Source organism: Rutilus rutilus (assembly GCF_951802725.1).
Source record: "Rutilus rutilus genome assembly, chromosome: 19".
In the NCBI taxonomy this organism is placed as follows: Eukaryota; Metazoa; Chordata; class Actinopteri; order Cypriniformes; family Leuciscidae; genus Rutilus; species Rutilus rutilus.
Window position 1 is genome coordinate 27,276,760 of NC_140232.1, and position 14,365 is coordinate 27,291,124.

At 38.2% G+C, this 14,365-nt stretch overlaps 1 protein-coding gene across 1 annotated transcript in view; it reads left to right on the plus strand.

The window, feature by feature from the left end:
* The window catches only part of agbl4 (AGBL carboxypeptidase 4), a 347,216-nt gene extending 333,120 nt beyond the window's left edge, over positions 1–14,096 (plus strand). The window contains exons 12-13 of the mRNA XM_084388551.1: positions 11,067–11,163; positions 13,490–14,096. Coding sequence (XP_084244677.1) covers positions 11,067–11,163; positions 13,490–13,586 — 194 coding nt within the window. The 3' untranslated portion in view covers positions 13,587–14,096. The remainder of the gene's footprint in view (positions 1–11,066; positions 11,164–13,489) is intronic.
* Positions 14,097–14,365: the final 269 nt, after the last annotated feature.

Below are 14,365 nucleotides of genomic sequence, written 5' to 3' on the forward strand. Positions count from 1 at the left end.
CTTTAGTAAAATGACAACATCAATGAGTCTAAAAATATAAACTGCCTTTATTTTTTAAGAGGGTCGTCATATTTGGGAGTCCTTGACATTAAAAAGTTTGAACCCCCTTGCATGCTTTAAGATGTTAGTCTAGACTAGAATGGATTTTAGAGGCCAAACAATCGAGGAAAAACTGTACATGGTGTGACTTTTAAAAGGTTATTACGTTGAAAAACTGGGAGAGGGTGTGTGTTAGTTTGTGTGTGGGGCACGTGAGGGTTGAGGGTGTCTGCCTTCAGTAGTGGAAGGGTATTTGCCGTGGCATGTAGTGCAAAGATTGGGGGCAAAGAGGTTACCAGAATGTGACATGCCACTTTTTACAGGCCGGTTGGCAGGTCTATGGAGCGTGCAAATTATCAGCAGAGACCTTTACAGACATGACTTCACTCCCCGGTAAAAACTAAAACACTGACAACATTATAATTACCTGCAAAGGAATTAATTCACCTTTCCTAACCCCACTAAACAAACACGCACTCATACACACATGCATAATGTACTCCTAATGTTGACAGTGGCACCACCTGGATAGAGATCTCACCATGTACCATAATGCTGCATTCATGACAAAAGACATTGAAAGATCCTTCAGTCAAATGGCTCAATTTCTCAAATTTTTTGCTTCACCTTTTTCTCATTATAGAATACTGAGCATATCGGGAATATTGAGCAGCGGCACTGAGGGAATAATTTTGCACATTTAACGATTTAACATTTACCACCTGTAATGTCGTGCGAAACTGAAGAAATTTATGATGGATGCCTGACTCGGTCGCTGTTAACCTGTAACCGATTTTTTTATCATCGTCACAGCATCCCCCAGGCGTTATAAGCTGGTTAATGCCTGTGGTGGCAAGGTGCCTCTGTAAGAAACTGCTGCAGGTGGTTATGACTTCTTATGAATTTAGATTGACAGCATAGAGAGTGGTTTGAAATGACCTTTTAGTAAGACAAGCCCTGAATGAATATGTGTACATCAGCTATAGCAGTATAAGGTCTTGTGTATTATCTAAACCAGGTTGAATGTGTTACTTTACATGTTACACTATTACTTGAATAGGCCTACCTTAAATAGGAACTTAGCGTTGAACTTTGAAAATAAACATCATAAAAATTTGAAACATGTATACTTATATATAATAATAATATACCTATTTATTATAGTTTGTATAATATGTACATTATTTAATTTATCAATATTTTGTACATAATATATTTAATATAATATATATTATTATTTTATTATTTTATAATGTTTCCTGGGGTATTAGTATGATTTTTACATACAATTTTTTCATAATTTAGAAATAAAAGGCATTTTTCCAAGCCTGATTTTAGCCTCTGATTTGAACGCTCTGTTTGAAGAGGCGTGTCTGCTGTGAGACTTCAGTGTAAACGCCCACTGCTGTGATTGGCTGGCATGTTTGCATATGAAATAGCTAGCATTACATGTGGAAATCTCTCGAATACTTTTACTATGTTTTTCCTATTACAGCTATCGAGATGACCAAATCGTGAGAAGTTTTTTAAGTATTTAGATCTATTCCCATCACATGAAAGGTTGCAGTGATGATGAGCATTGAGCAGATGACAGCCTGTTGATCGCGTGAATGAAGAGATCTCATCATTGCAACGCAATTTCTGCACTCTCACGAATGCTTTCACCAAATAACAATGCAAACACGATGTAAATACAATAAGAGCTTTGTTGTGCTGTGTAACAGCGTCATTGATTTCTTAACGAGTTTTGCCAAGTGTCCAGATAAACTCGCACTGTGTGATTGACAGCTTGGGCGATTGGAAAGGGAGCATTCTTTGATCGCTTTCTGTGTATAATTTAATCAGTTTAAATAAGATTATTTTCATCCTACTAAGAGAAACAACGTGAAGTCACTGATTTCATTTACTAATGCATAAACAGTATTGAACGATTTTGAGAGATAATCTGTTTGAACTTTAATAGTTATACATCAGAAATCACTGATCACAGATCAGGCATTAGAATAAACATGATTACTTACATGTTTGTGGCGTTGCTGGCAGATCCATATCGTAAAAGTCTGTTTCCAAAGCCTGCGCCGAAATTCACCAAATAATCCACAGTGAAATGTACCGAATACAAACAAATAATGCACTGCTGAGACATTCACATAGTAGAAAAAAAGAAAAAAAAACACTATTCTAGAATTAGTATCCTTTGGAAGGTAATGGTATTGATCCTGTGTTGATCTTTACTTGTTCTCATGTAACTATTCACGAACGCTCCAGTGGGCGGCACCAAAGACGTGGTGATGTAGACGTAGGTGTTGATATTCTTCTGCAAAGGCGGTCTTTCGCTGCCCTGTGACGTCTACACTTTTTAGATCCTGTCGTTTTCTGGCCTTGGTTTCAATAAAAGCAGTTTTTGGAATAACAAGGAAGTTTTGAGGTTTGAAACTTACAGGGTATTTTTATAGCATTAACAAACTCAAAAGATCATGGAAAATGTTATTCTCAGTTCATGACCCCTTTAAATTATTTGAATCTGACCCTAACATTTTTTTTGTTTATTTATATTGTTTCTTAAAATCAAAATCTTTCTAAATACTTCTGATTGGGAATCACTGAGCTATAGGACAGCCCGAACTGTTGTCAACCATCAGTTTAACGAAAGATATTTACTTTTGTTAGTAATCTTACTTTCCTCATATTAACCGCAATCATTTTCATTTTCATTTATCTCCAACCAAACAACTTAATTGATGAGGGATAATGGGATGCTTTTTGTCCAAGTCTTGCTGTTCCAATTTCATTTGAAAAAGTGGGAGAGAAGTTCTGATGACGCTTCATCATTAGAGTGTCGAAAGCAGGTGAGCGCCGAGTGAGTCTGGGATCTCGTTCAACACCCAGCTGGATGCTTTGATGGAGCGAGCTCACTCTGTGACTTTCAAATCACTTTGTACGGATGTCTCAGAGCTCACCGTCCTAAGAACTTCAGAAAATGCTGAGTAAAGTTTGGTTTGTTGAGTTTAGCAGACATCTGTGGTACAGACATGCTATGGCTGGTGTGCGCTGTCCGTGCTGGAATCCATTTTAAAGGTTGTATCAGTGATTTCAGGCCCAATTTTTTTTTTAGCACATTCATCTAATCTTTCCTAACGATCCGCTAGCTGCCCGCCCCATAAGCATGCCGTCAAAAAACGCGTCTCTGTAGGCAGCCTAGGCTCTGAGATCTGCACACAAAAACAATTGGTTTCACCAACCACTCAAAACCAAAACAAATAGTGTTCCAACCAATCACCGACAGGGGGGAGGGTGTTGTGAGGTTTTGAGCCAGCTTCTTCTTCAGCTCCGACTTCGCGTGCAGCCGTGCACGAGCACAAAACCTCACAACACCCACCCCCTGTCGGTGATTGGTTGGAACACTATTTGTTTTGGTTCGTTAGGAAAGCGGATCGTTAGGAAAGATTAGATGAATGTGATCTTTTTTTGGGGGGGCCTGAAATCACTGATACAACCTTTAATTGCCCTTTTCTGAAGATGTTTGTCATGGCATAATCAAAGGTTGCTTGGGGATTTATTAAAATTACAGTAGCAATGTCATCTAATGGATGAAATTAAGGATTTTTTAGCTGTACACGTCATAAGCGAGAGGAAGACGGATATTGCGCCTTCGTGTGTACATATGTAATATGCTGTACGTAGTAAACCCATCAGTTTCGCTTGTTTTGTTTTTTTATCTACTATTTTGAACCACTTGCATTGGTCAGAAAAACTATTAGTTTGTTGTTCAATGATTAATCAGTTAACTTTCTATGTGCCTAATTATGGTAAGCTATCTACCAGCAAGGGCTAACTTCTCATGTTAACCAGCCCAAACTTGACAAACTGATTAAAGTAACTGATTATTTCTCTCAGATGGTCTATATAGGACTGTTGTTCCAGGACAAACAAAGGATTATCCAAAAACATCTCCTATTGGCAAAATCACGTCTGTGTGAAAATGTCCATGACATAATCAAAGCTGTGCTTTAGAATTGCTGTGGCATTTAAGGGTTTGGTGTTTGAACGAAACAACATGTTAAGATTAAAGCTTAGCTTTTAGGTAAAGATTAGCATTAGGCTTAATGCTAGACACCTGACATGGAGAATGTTTCAGAGAGACATTCACAATAATCTTGCCTCTGCCCTTTGCCGTCTGACAGGTTAACAAGTCTTCTACTTCTCGTCATCAATGAAGGGAGAGCGTGAGAGAGAGAAAAAACGCGCCGTGTTATGGCGACTGTGCCATTTTCTTTTGTCCTTTAGGCTACAGACGGCTACTGAGAGAGCTGTTATCCCTGGGCTAAGCTATAAAAGTCCCACTCAATCAAGCACCGCCCTTCAATGTCAGACGCTTCGGTTTGGACCCAGCAAGCTTAAATGTTGCAGTGCTGTCTTGAGAATGGCCCGTACATATGAAGTGATCCAGCACAATGTCAGATCAGGCAGCTGCCTTAAACATCAGTCGTAGCCTGTTGATCCTCAAGTTAACTGCCAATGACTGACATGAGATCAGCCGAACAATAGCCTGATTGGCAGAAGTGCACTAAAGAGAAGGGCTTATTTTGAATACCAAATAATAGCATTTCAAACGTCAGCTTCAGTGTAGGTGGCTACTTTTTGTTATCTTGTATTAAGATTTTCTTTTTCTTTTTTCATTTAAAAAACTTGACTGTATTTAAATTACTTAAAAATGTGAGTAGCTAATAGCTTTCAAAGTTGCTTTCTCTCTGCAATGCTCGTAATGCCTCATTAACTGTAGCATGTCTGCAGCAGTGATAAATTAAGATTTTAATTACTTACTATTATGAACACTCAAACGGACAGTTCACCCACAAATAGAACTGTCATCATTAACTCATCATTTACCCATTTAAACCATCAGCCAAAAAGTATAAAACAATGACTGAAAACAGACAACTGGTGTTCCTGATGCAACTGATGATTGCATTATAGCATCATTCCAAGCACTGAAACCAAAAATGACATTTCTGTCATTGTTTACTCTCACTCATGTTGTTCCAAACCTGTATGACTGACGTGGTACATAAATCTTGAAAAAAATAATTTGTCCATACAACCACAATGCTTTTAGGACCCCACTGACTTTCATTGTATGGACAAATAACAGTTGAAAAGCTTTTCAAAATGATGTTACAGAAGAAAGAAAGTCATACAGGTTTAGAACATCATGAGTAAGAGTAAGCGATGACAGAAATTTCATTTTTGGTTTCAGTGTTTGGAAAAATGTTGTCTGGTTTCAGTCAGATCATTGTTTTTATACTTTTTGGCTGATGGTTTAGATGGGCTTAGATGGATTCAGTGTTTTCCAGTGTGAGTTAAGAAACTTCTAATGGTCATGAAGGAATGGATATGTTTCTCTCTCGCTCTCTATCTGTGGAGTAGATTGTCTTGAGAGGTCATCAGATATCAGAGCAGTGTTCTGGTCTTTGAGAGCTTTATGGCATGAAATGGATTTGATTGTGTGGGTGCAGATGGATCCGGCCTGTGGCTAATCCAGCCACTGAACCTCTGCATTGCTCTTAAAGCCAATACTTCATACTAGAGTGCTTATCTCAGCCCTTTAGCACCACTGCCCATGGTCATCTCCTCCCTATTAACACTACAACAGGGCCGTCTCTGATGGGAAAATGGCAGTGAGTGGTCTGCCAAGTTACATTGCGTATGCCGCAGACTGTCTAGATGCATGTGTGTGTGTGACACATCGATGTATTTGATTAAATACATAGATGCACTTGAAGTGTTGATGCACTTATGAAGCATTATTAAAATGTCCTGCTCGGATTCCTGCCAAATGAAATTCCAAAGCCTGTGTTTGTCCTCTACAGCAGTTAACTTCATTCTCGCCCTACAAAGGCCGAACAAAAGGTCCTTACTGGGAGTTTGAGCAGCGGGGAGACAATGGCTGCGTGCTTTATGTGCTCTTGTTTACCGTTTTAATTAGCATTGTTAATTGGCACTTTGTGACACCCTGGTGACAGGCCTGTCACTCCACTGTATTGATGCCACTCTTGTCCCTAATTTGTCTGCTTGTTAACACACGGCCGGATTCAGACCAGGGTGCCTTGTTCCTTGTCATTGGGCCATCATTGTCCGTTTGTCTGTGTGAGAGCCTTTGCGTGCACATACACAATCCGGTAAACAAATTATTTGTCAGGCCATAGAAACGTCCATCTCCTTCTCATCTCATCAGCCCCTTGGAGACCCGTCCTTGAGTCGCAACAAAGACGACAATCGATCCAAACATCCGAGTGTTTGGCGATGACATTAAAAACCTCACACGCACCAATGACACGGACTGCTTAACCCATTTAAGCCCACGGGAAACTGAAGTCGCAGAAGGCTCTATACCTCAATTTGTAAATACTTTTTTTAGCTGTCTTTAGGAAAAGCTTTTGAAAAGTTGCTTGATAATGTGTCATGCATGCAATATTGAAATCAAGAGCAAAACTAATCTCAATGTTTATCTTAGTTTCTGATGGAATTTCTATGTAGACTTCATTGAATTAGCTGTATTTTAATCAGGTTTACATGAAAAACACTTTAAAAATGGCACAATATGCTGCACAGTATGAAGACATAGCTGGGAAAAATCTGGGCATATTAATATGTTAACTGAAACCGCCAGACTTTTGCAACATGGTGTGAAGAGCCCTGCTGAGATTTTAGACTGTAAAGCCTTTTGAACTGTTGTATTTTTATGCATGCGTATAGTAAAAATATAGAATCTGCTTTATATTTAATTATGCAGATGACAAAAACATACGAAAATATGGCGAGATTTCTTATTTATGGTATTAAATGTTTTTAGCATATTTTATAGCTGTATGTTACTCCCAGATATAAGATATGCAGCTTCTCTTAAAAAAATATGTGAAATGTAGGCTAAAACAGATACAATGGTGAACTCAGCCAGTGAATACGCAGAAGAATCACTGACTGAGTGCCCTAAAACAGCTTATTTATTTGTGCAGGATCCAGCTCTCTTGATTGCATTAAGGCCAAATAGGTTGTGTGGAGATGTGGGTGAGATGTTCTCTTTCAGATTTTTGTAACCTCTTGGAACCCCTGACAAAATAGTCAAATGTTAGTTTTCTTGAGAACGCATGTAATTCTTAAGTCATTTTTTTTATACAAAATGACTGAAAACATGTGGTTTATATGGTTATTTTCATTTTGTTAAACTGTTTACTTCTAAACAAAATTCCTCCCATTTATTATAATTCCTCTCACATCAGTGATTAATCGTGAAGCGTAATTCTGCCTTGTGATGTTTGCGGTCTGGCTTCTGTTTTGCAATCGTGACCACTTCACCACACGATGCCTAACCTTCATGCCTCATTATTATGCAACAGCTCTCGTCTACTGTCCAGGTGGAACGGTGATTTTTTTTTAGAAATTCCAGCCCTCCACAAGCCACATCCCACGTTCTGGCAGTACCTCGCATTTCCCCCTGCTTCCAAGTTGTTCTAGGCATTCTGGTTGCTGCTGGGATGTGGCCAACAGCCAATCAGAGCGCAGGAGAGTCCCGCTCACAGCTGTGATGCTGATGAAGTCTTCTCCTCTTCCTCATCACATATTTCCTTTTTAAAATGGGTATGATGTGACATCACAAGTGGAGAGGCCATCTGCACACGGCAGGGTCTCTGGCTATTTCTGTCAGGGCTCCACGTACGCACACACACACACACACAGGCTGGAAGAGTTTCTGTTAATATAGGGGAAGCATGAAACTTTTCACGAGGTCAAAGCAAAGATGTCATGGTTGAGAGAGATTTGAGGCTTTGGCGTAAATATTTAATACTTCTGCCAGACTTGGGTCGCAAACCAAAAATGGGTTGCTGGTCTGTTCTATTCTGGTAAGTTCTAAAACAATGCTGTTATAAAAAAAAAACGATTGTTATTATTATTATTATTATTATTTTAAAACAAACAACTTTTCATTTATCATAATAGTATCTTTGTTATTATTTATTATTGTAATATTTAAAAAAAAAAATCTTTAAGTTTTAACAGTATTATCTTAATTATTTATTAATTTATTACTATTATTATCATTTTCAATATTTCAACATTTTTCTTTAATTTTCTCATAATATTATTCAGATTATTTAAAGTATTTTTTTATTCATGTTTTAAAACAAACAACTTTTCATTTATCAATATTATCTGTCATTATTTTAATATTTCAAAATTTGTCTTTAATTTTCTCGTGAAAATATTATTTTATTATTTTAAAACAAATCACTTTTAATAATACTTTTTAACAATAAGCGTATAACTCATATTATCTTTATTAGTACTAGTAGTATTAGTTTTATTATTTTAATATTTCAACATAGGTTTTAATTTTGCATCATAATATTATTGCATTGCTATTTTAAAACAAACGACTTTAATTTAGCTGAGTATTATCTTAATTATTAATATTGATTATTATATTATTCAATATTTCAGTTTTTATAATTATTATTATTATGTTATTTATTATTATTATTATAATTTTTTATTATTATTATTCACATTTTGCATAAAAGGCAAAACCAGTTGAGCATTTTCTTGATATTTTTTTATGCTATTTCTTAATCAATATGGTGCACTTTAGAAACATAACAGAAATGCCATGTCATGCCATGTCTTCTGTGTCATCCTTTCAAAGTGAACCGTGCCATCTTCCCTGCCTGGCATCCAAAAATAGCTGTTGTTTTTGGAGTGTTTGCAGCCCTGGCCAGATGGGGTGTGAAGACAGGGTCTGGAGTCATGGAGAGAGTTCCCATCATCCCGCTGGGTGAGGGATGGAACCCAGAATGACTCCATACACTGCAGTGGCTGTCAAGGCCACAGAGAGCAGGGGGGTGATGAGCAAACGGCTGGATCCGAGAGCCCAAATGGAAGGTTTAAACACAGATGCTTTGACCTCTCTGCTAATCAAGGTCATGTTGAGCGCCTGTTTATTTCACTGACAAATGTTCATATTATATTTGGCGACTGATGCGGTTATGAATAACTCAGTAGTGCAGAAGTAAATCAGAGTCGAATATGGACTGAATTGTCATTTAGGGTGCGAATATGTGCGTGTCGTTTACATGCATGAGACATGACAAAGTCTTTAGGTGGGTGCGTTCCCATCAAAGAGGGATTGTTTATGAGTTAACAGCTTTGGATAATAGGATTCCAGCCATGGCCTCGGGATTTATGTGGCCAGGGAGATTTTTGACTGTTGGAAGAAATTGGAAAAATAAAAATAAAAAACGACTGAATCGCTTTGCACCTTGTTTTTCTTCCAGGGCTCTTGTTTCACTCCAACAGCCCTGACAGTCAGACATGTCATCTCAGAACATCGGTTAAAGGCTGACAGCCAAAGGTGAAAAATAACACCTCTCTGTTCATTCATCAACAGTGTCCGGCCCCAAAAGAGCAGACGGTTAACCACAACACACAGCTGGAGAAAACCTTCCTTATCAGATCATGATGGAACATCTATTCTGAGCCAGTGTCCCACAACACAGAGATCCATCACAGTCCATAACACACATAGATGTATGATCTATGTCACACAATTACGTGTTTATTTGAAATCTTCAAATGCACAGTTTAAAGGCCTATAAAATGAAACTTCTGTCATTTGATCCAAACCAAATATAGATATTTAGTCTTGGAGCATTCAAACTTAAAAAAACATGCTAAAGCAAATGTATTTAGATGACTCCTGCATTATATTTCCTATATTTTGTGAGCAGCATACACAAATGAAAGCTATGATAATCTTCAATGAAATTAACCACCATGATCAAATCACAGAGTCAGTGAGTCAAACTCGAAAACCTTATCAGTCCAAATGAATCATTCAGACCACTTTTGTGGACAAGGACCTCCACAAAACAATAATTTGTTTAATTGGACATCATCACTTTTCATGTATTGCCAAAAAAAAAAAAAAAAAAAACCTAGTCTGTTCTTTTATGGCCAAGTCACTTGTTCTTTTATGGCATCAGAGGAGTCATATGAACTACTTTTGTGAAAGCTTCAGTCCGCATTATTTGTAGTTGCATGGAAAAAATGGCCATGCCAGTGCATTATTTGAAACTTCTTTTGTGTTCCATGGAAGAAAGAAAGTCTTGGTTTGGAACGACACAAAGGGTGAGTAAATGATGACAGAATTTTCATTTGTGGATGAACTATTCCTTTAGGTTAAAAGAAAATGATTTCCGTTTAACGTTTGCCTGGCTTGTGGTTGTTGGATTTAAACGGCTCCCACTCTTTCAGCTGCATTGTAAGTGCCCTCACAGCTCTTTGATGCAGTGCTTTTGGTAATTGATGTGCTCTGTAACGTGGGCACGGTGGAAAAAAGGCTTGGGGTGGGGTGGGGGGTGTTGTGGAGTAGATGCATGAATTTAAATAAAGCTTTGGCTGTAAGTAACTGCAGGAATGAGATGCATTTTTTTTTTTTTTTTTTTTTGGCTGACTTGACTGAGAGGCGTTTGATTTATCCTCACGAGGAGCTGAGCGCTGGCTCGCCTGTCCCGCTTATTTACTCTCCGCATTGCTCTGCTGGGTATTGGCCAGTTATTTACTGCAAATGGTCGCGTTGGTGCGAGATTGGAGAAAATCGGGCTCTTATTTATTTATTTATTTATTTTTCAATTAAAAGTGGCACGTCAGAACAGAGATTTAAAGGTTCCGAGGGATCCGACGCTCTAACCGTGCCGGGGCCTTGGAGGCATTCCAATATTGCTTTGTTGTCGACTGTCTCTTTAGGAATTCAGAGACAGGCTGCTGGAGTGGGATCAAGGTGTTTGACTCTAAAATTCCAGCACAGTTTTTACCAATGATTATAAAACAGTCAAAAGACTAATATCTATGCATATGAAGGTCACTTTATATTAATTTTTTTCTAATAAAAAAAACAACTTGTGTAGTTTTGTAGATCTGTCAGTGTTATCTGTGTAAAGTGTTCCGGAAGGCCCCTTAATTTCCTCTCACAGACATGAAGCTGGGTAGAAACGTGGCCCGGACGTTCCTGGATTACTACAAGCTGAACAACCTGACAGATGAGAGCAAGCACACAGGACACATTAACTGGTGACTAATCTTTTGTTTGTTTTCCTTATTCATATGAACATCTCCTTTTAAATAGCTTCAATTGTTTGATACCAATTATGGCTAACTTTCATGTTTTGCTTTAGTGTTCACATTATCTCTTATGAGAGCAACTAAACTGTTTTGCTTCTGAAAATTCTCCTACTTCAGTTTTCTTTTAAATATATATATATATATATATTTTTTTTTTATTAATAGCTTTTTATTTCACAAACCCCCTGCAGTTCCCTCATGAACAACCAGGGGTTCCTGCTTTAAATGATCATATAAATGGAATTCACTTGGGAAAAATTACATTTTAAAACATATTATACTATATTCGCCATGCACAGTCCTTCACCGCATATTAATTAAATTATTGTCTCTTACTAGAAACCCTGTCACATACTTTATTTTGTGTATGGTTGTCTAGAACAAAAGTTCTCAACTCTGGCCCTCGAGGTCCACTTTACTGCATACTTTAGATCTAACTCACCTGCAGTAAGCTTTCTAGTAATCCTGAAAACCATGATTATTTTGACTGTCCACTTTAGACAGTCCACTAACTATAAGTAACTTTGCAACTACATGTCAACTAACTCATTAACTTGCAACTATACATGTCAACTAACTCATTAACTTGCAACTATACATGTCAACTAACTCTCATTTGAGTATTAGTTAAATGTTAAATTAGGGTTAGGGTTAGTAGAATAAGTTGACATGTACTTGCAAAGTTACTTATAGAATGTGTTGGGGGACCATCAAAATAAAGTGTTAGCAGATATTAAACTCTTTCCCCGCCATTGATGTAATTTCCCGTCATTTAAAGGGTAACTATGCAGGTTTTTTTAGCTTAATTTACCTTAACTGAACAGCTTCGGAGTCATTGGAATGGTTATCTGACTTTTTTCGGGTTGAATGGTGGTCTTCTCGTACCCCCCAGCGCCTGTGAGCGGAAAAAGCACCCTTGCAACTTTGGCCCGGCAGGCCGCCGGCCTCACCGTCAGGTATCGCGTGATATCAGGTCTCGCGATGTAACGAATTGCTTTACGGCACTGCATACATACACTATATCTAAACATTTATATGCTAGCCTTCTGTGTATCATACATACCTCAGTGGACATGGCTCCGTGCGTTCGCCGGCTTCTTTGAAAACAAATGCACATGACCAGAGGGAAAAGATGGGAGGGGGGGGGGTCGCCAACGAATTTTGACGACAGTGTTGTCAAATATCTATTCCGAAGCTGTAGGGGGATCTCTATAGAGAAACCTGCGAGCAAAAAGCAGCATCCGGAAAGCGTACCTTCTATGGGGGCATCCATTGGCTAACAAGCCATCACCTGCTGTTAGCATTCCATTGACTCCCATTCATTTTGGCGTCACTTTGACAGCGAATAACTTTACATCTGAGGCGTTTAAAGACACTATTTGTCCATTGTTTATTTCTAAAGAAACACGACAATGTATAAAAGGCTCCATTACCTTGTATCTTACGTTATGGCCCCGTAGAAGCAGTTTTTGTAAAAATAGGCTAACGATTGCGTCATAACCACGCAACTCTCTGTCGCACAGTAGAGAAATTACCTTATAGACAGGAGGAGAAGCTCGCAGGCAATCGGGGGGACGTGGAGGCATAAAGTCCGATAAATTCAAGAATACTTACCAAAAGTAAGTACATACTTACCTAGCTCATGGACAGCTCCTACTCATGGCACAGCTACTAGAAGACTTACAACTGTCAGACAGGTTGCTCACGTCACATCTACGTCGTCAAGCTCAGTTTGAGGCTGCGCAGTACGCTCAGCCATCAGGAAGAGAGTGCTTCTAATTGACTTCACTGGTCTCCGTCGAAGTCTATGGGGTCGCAGTGTCCATTTCTTTTACTGTCTATGGCTTTAAGAGACCTGGCATTGACAAAATGTTATGGCTATTTTCACTGTTATAAGGTAGGGGGTGGTGTTACACATCTTCTGAAAGAGTACAGAATCTCTGGATCCAAAAAAGAAGCAGAAACAAGCGATAGAAGCATTGCTTATGCACATGTAAGCTCATGTGATCATTAAACAGCATATAAATCAAAACTGTCTAACGTTACCGAATGAAATGTCGAACCCAGGAAGGTTCGTGACGGTTCACAGGAAGGTTCACAGTCCCTGTCCCAGTATAGGACTGTGATGGACGCAACCTACTCCATCTGTTTTGACCATCGTTATGGATCTGATCCGGACGTAGTCTAAACAAAAACGAGATGAGAACCCAGATTTGAGTCTAGAAACAATTCTGATTCTGACAAAACTCTCATAAACATACTTTATGTCTTTCAGCACTTCCGATGGAACATCCACCAGTCATCAAGGAAACACTACTGGAAATGGGAAGGTGAAAGGGGACAGAAAGCCCCATGGAGTCAGGGATTACTAAACACACAGGAAACGGGATACGGTTCCTCAGTGAGACGTTGTGAACAACAGTCCTCTTGCAAATTACGTTTTCATATCAGCCCACAGCAATCTAAGAGATATTTTTTGTGTACGTTTTTATGTGATGATAGGACTCAACGACTGTGAATAAGTCTTCAGTATTAATTCTCACTTGTGAGATATTGCACAGAGAAAACATCAAATGTAAATTATCCCACCGGCTACATTTATTGCTTTTTCAGTGCTTTGTTGAATACCAACTATTTTCTTTGCCTTGCTCTTGGAGTTGCCTATTATAAGTACAGAAATTGTTTTTCACTCAGCTGTACTCATTCTGATAAAGTGATTACTTTTATGAATTCTTTAATTGTCTAGATAGTCATCTTTAGTTGTTTGTTCAAATCTGAATGCTTGAAAATTGCTTAAATATAAAGCAATTGACCTGTAATGTTTTATTATATTCATGCTTTGTGTTCAGTAATTTGCATCTAATAAAGTGATAAAAAATGTTTATCTATTTATTTATTATTTATTTATTTTTTGATAAAAAAAAATTGCTTTCCAGTGTCTTAAGTGCTTATATTGAGAACCAGCAGAAGTAATTTTGAAACGCTATTAAAAAACAATGCATTTTTAATCCTCTCATCATAGTCTCAAGGCGATAAGCATCAACATATTTTTCTCCTGTTCACCAAAGTTCTCTAATACGGAGTCTGTTAAGCCTGTAACAGTGTTTCCAAACAAAGTCTGATCTGTCCACACTCAACAAACGCTCACAAC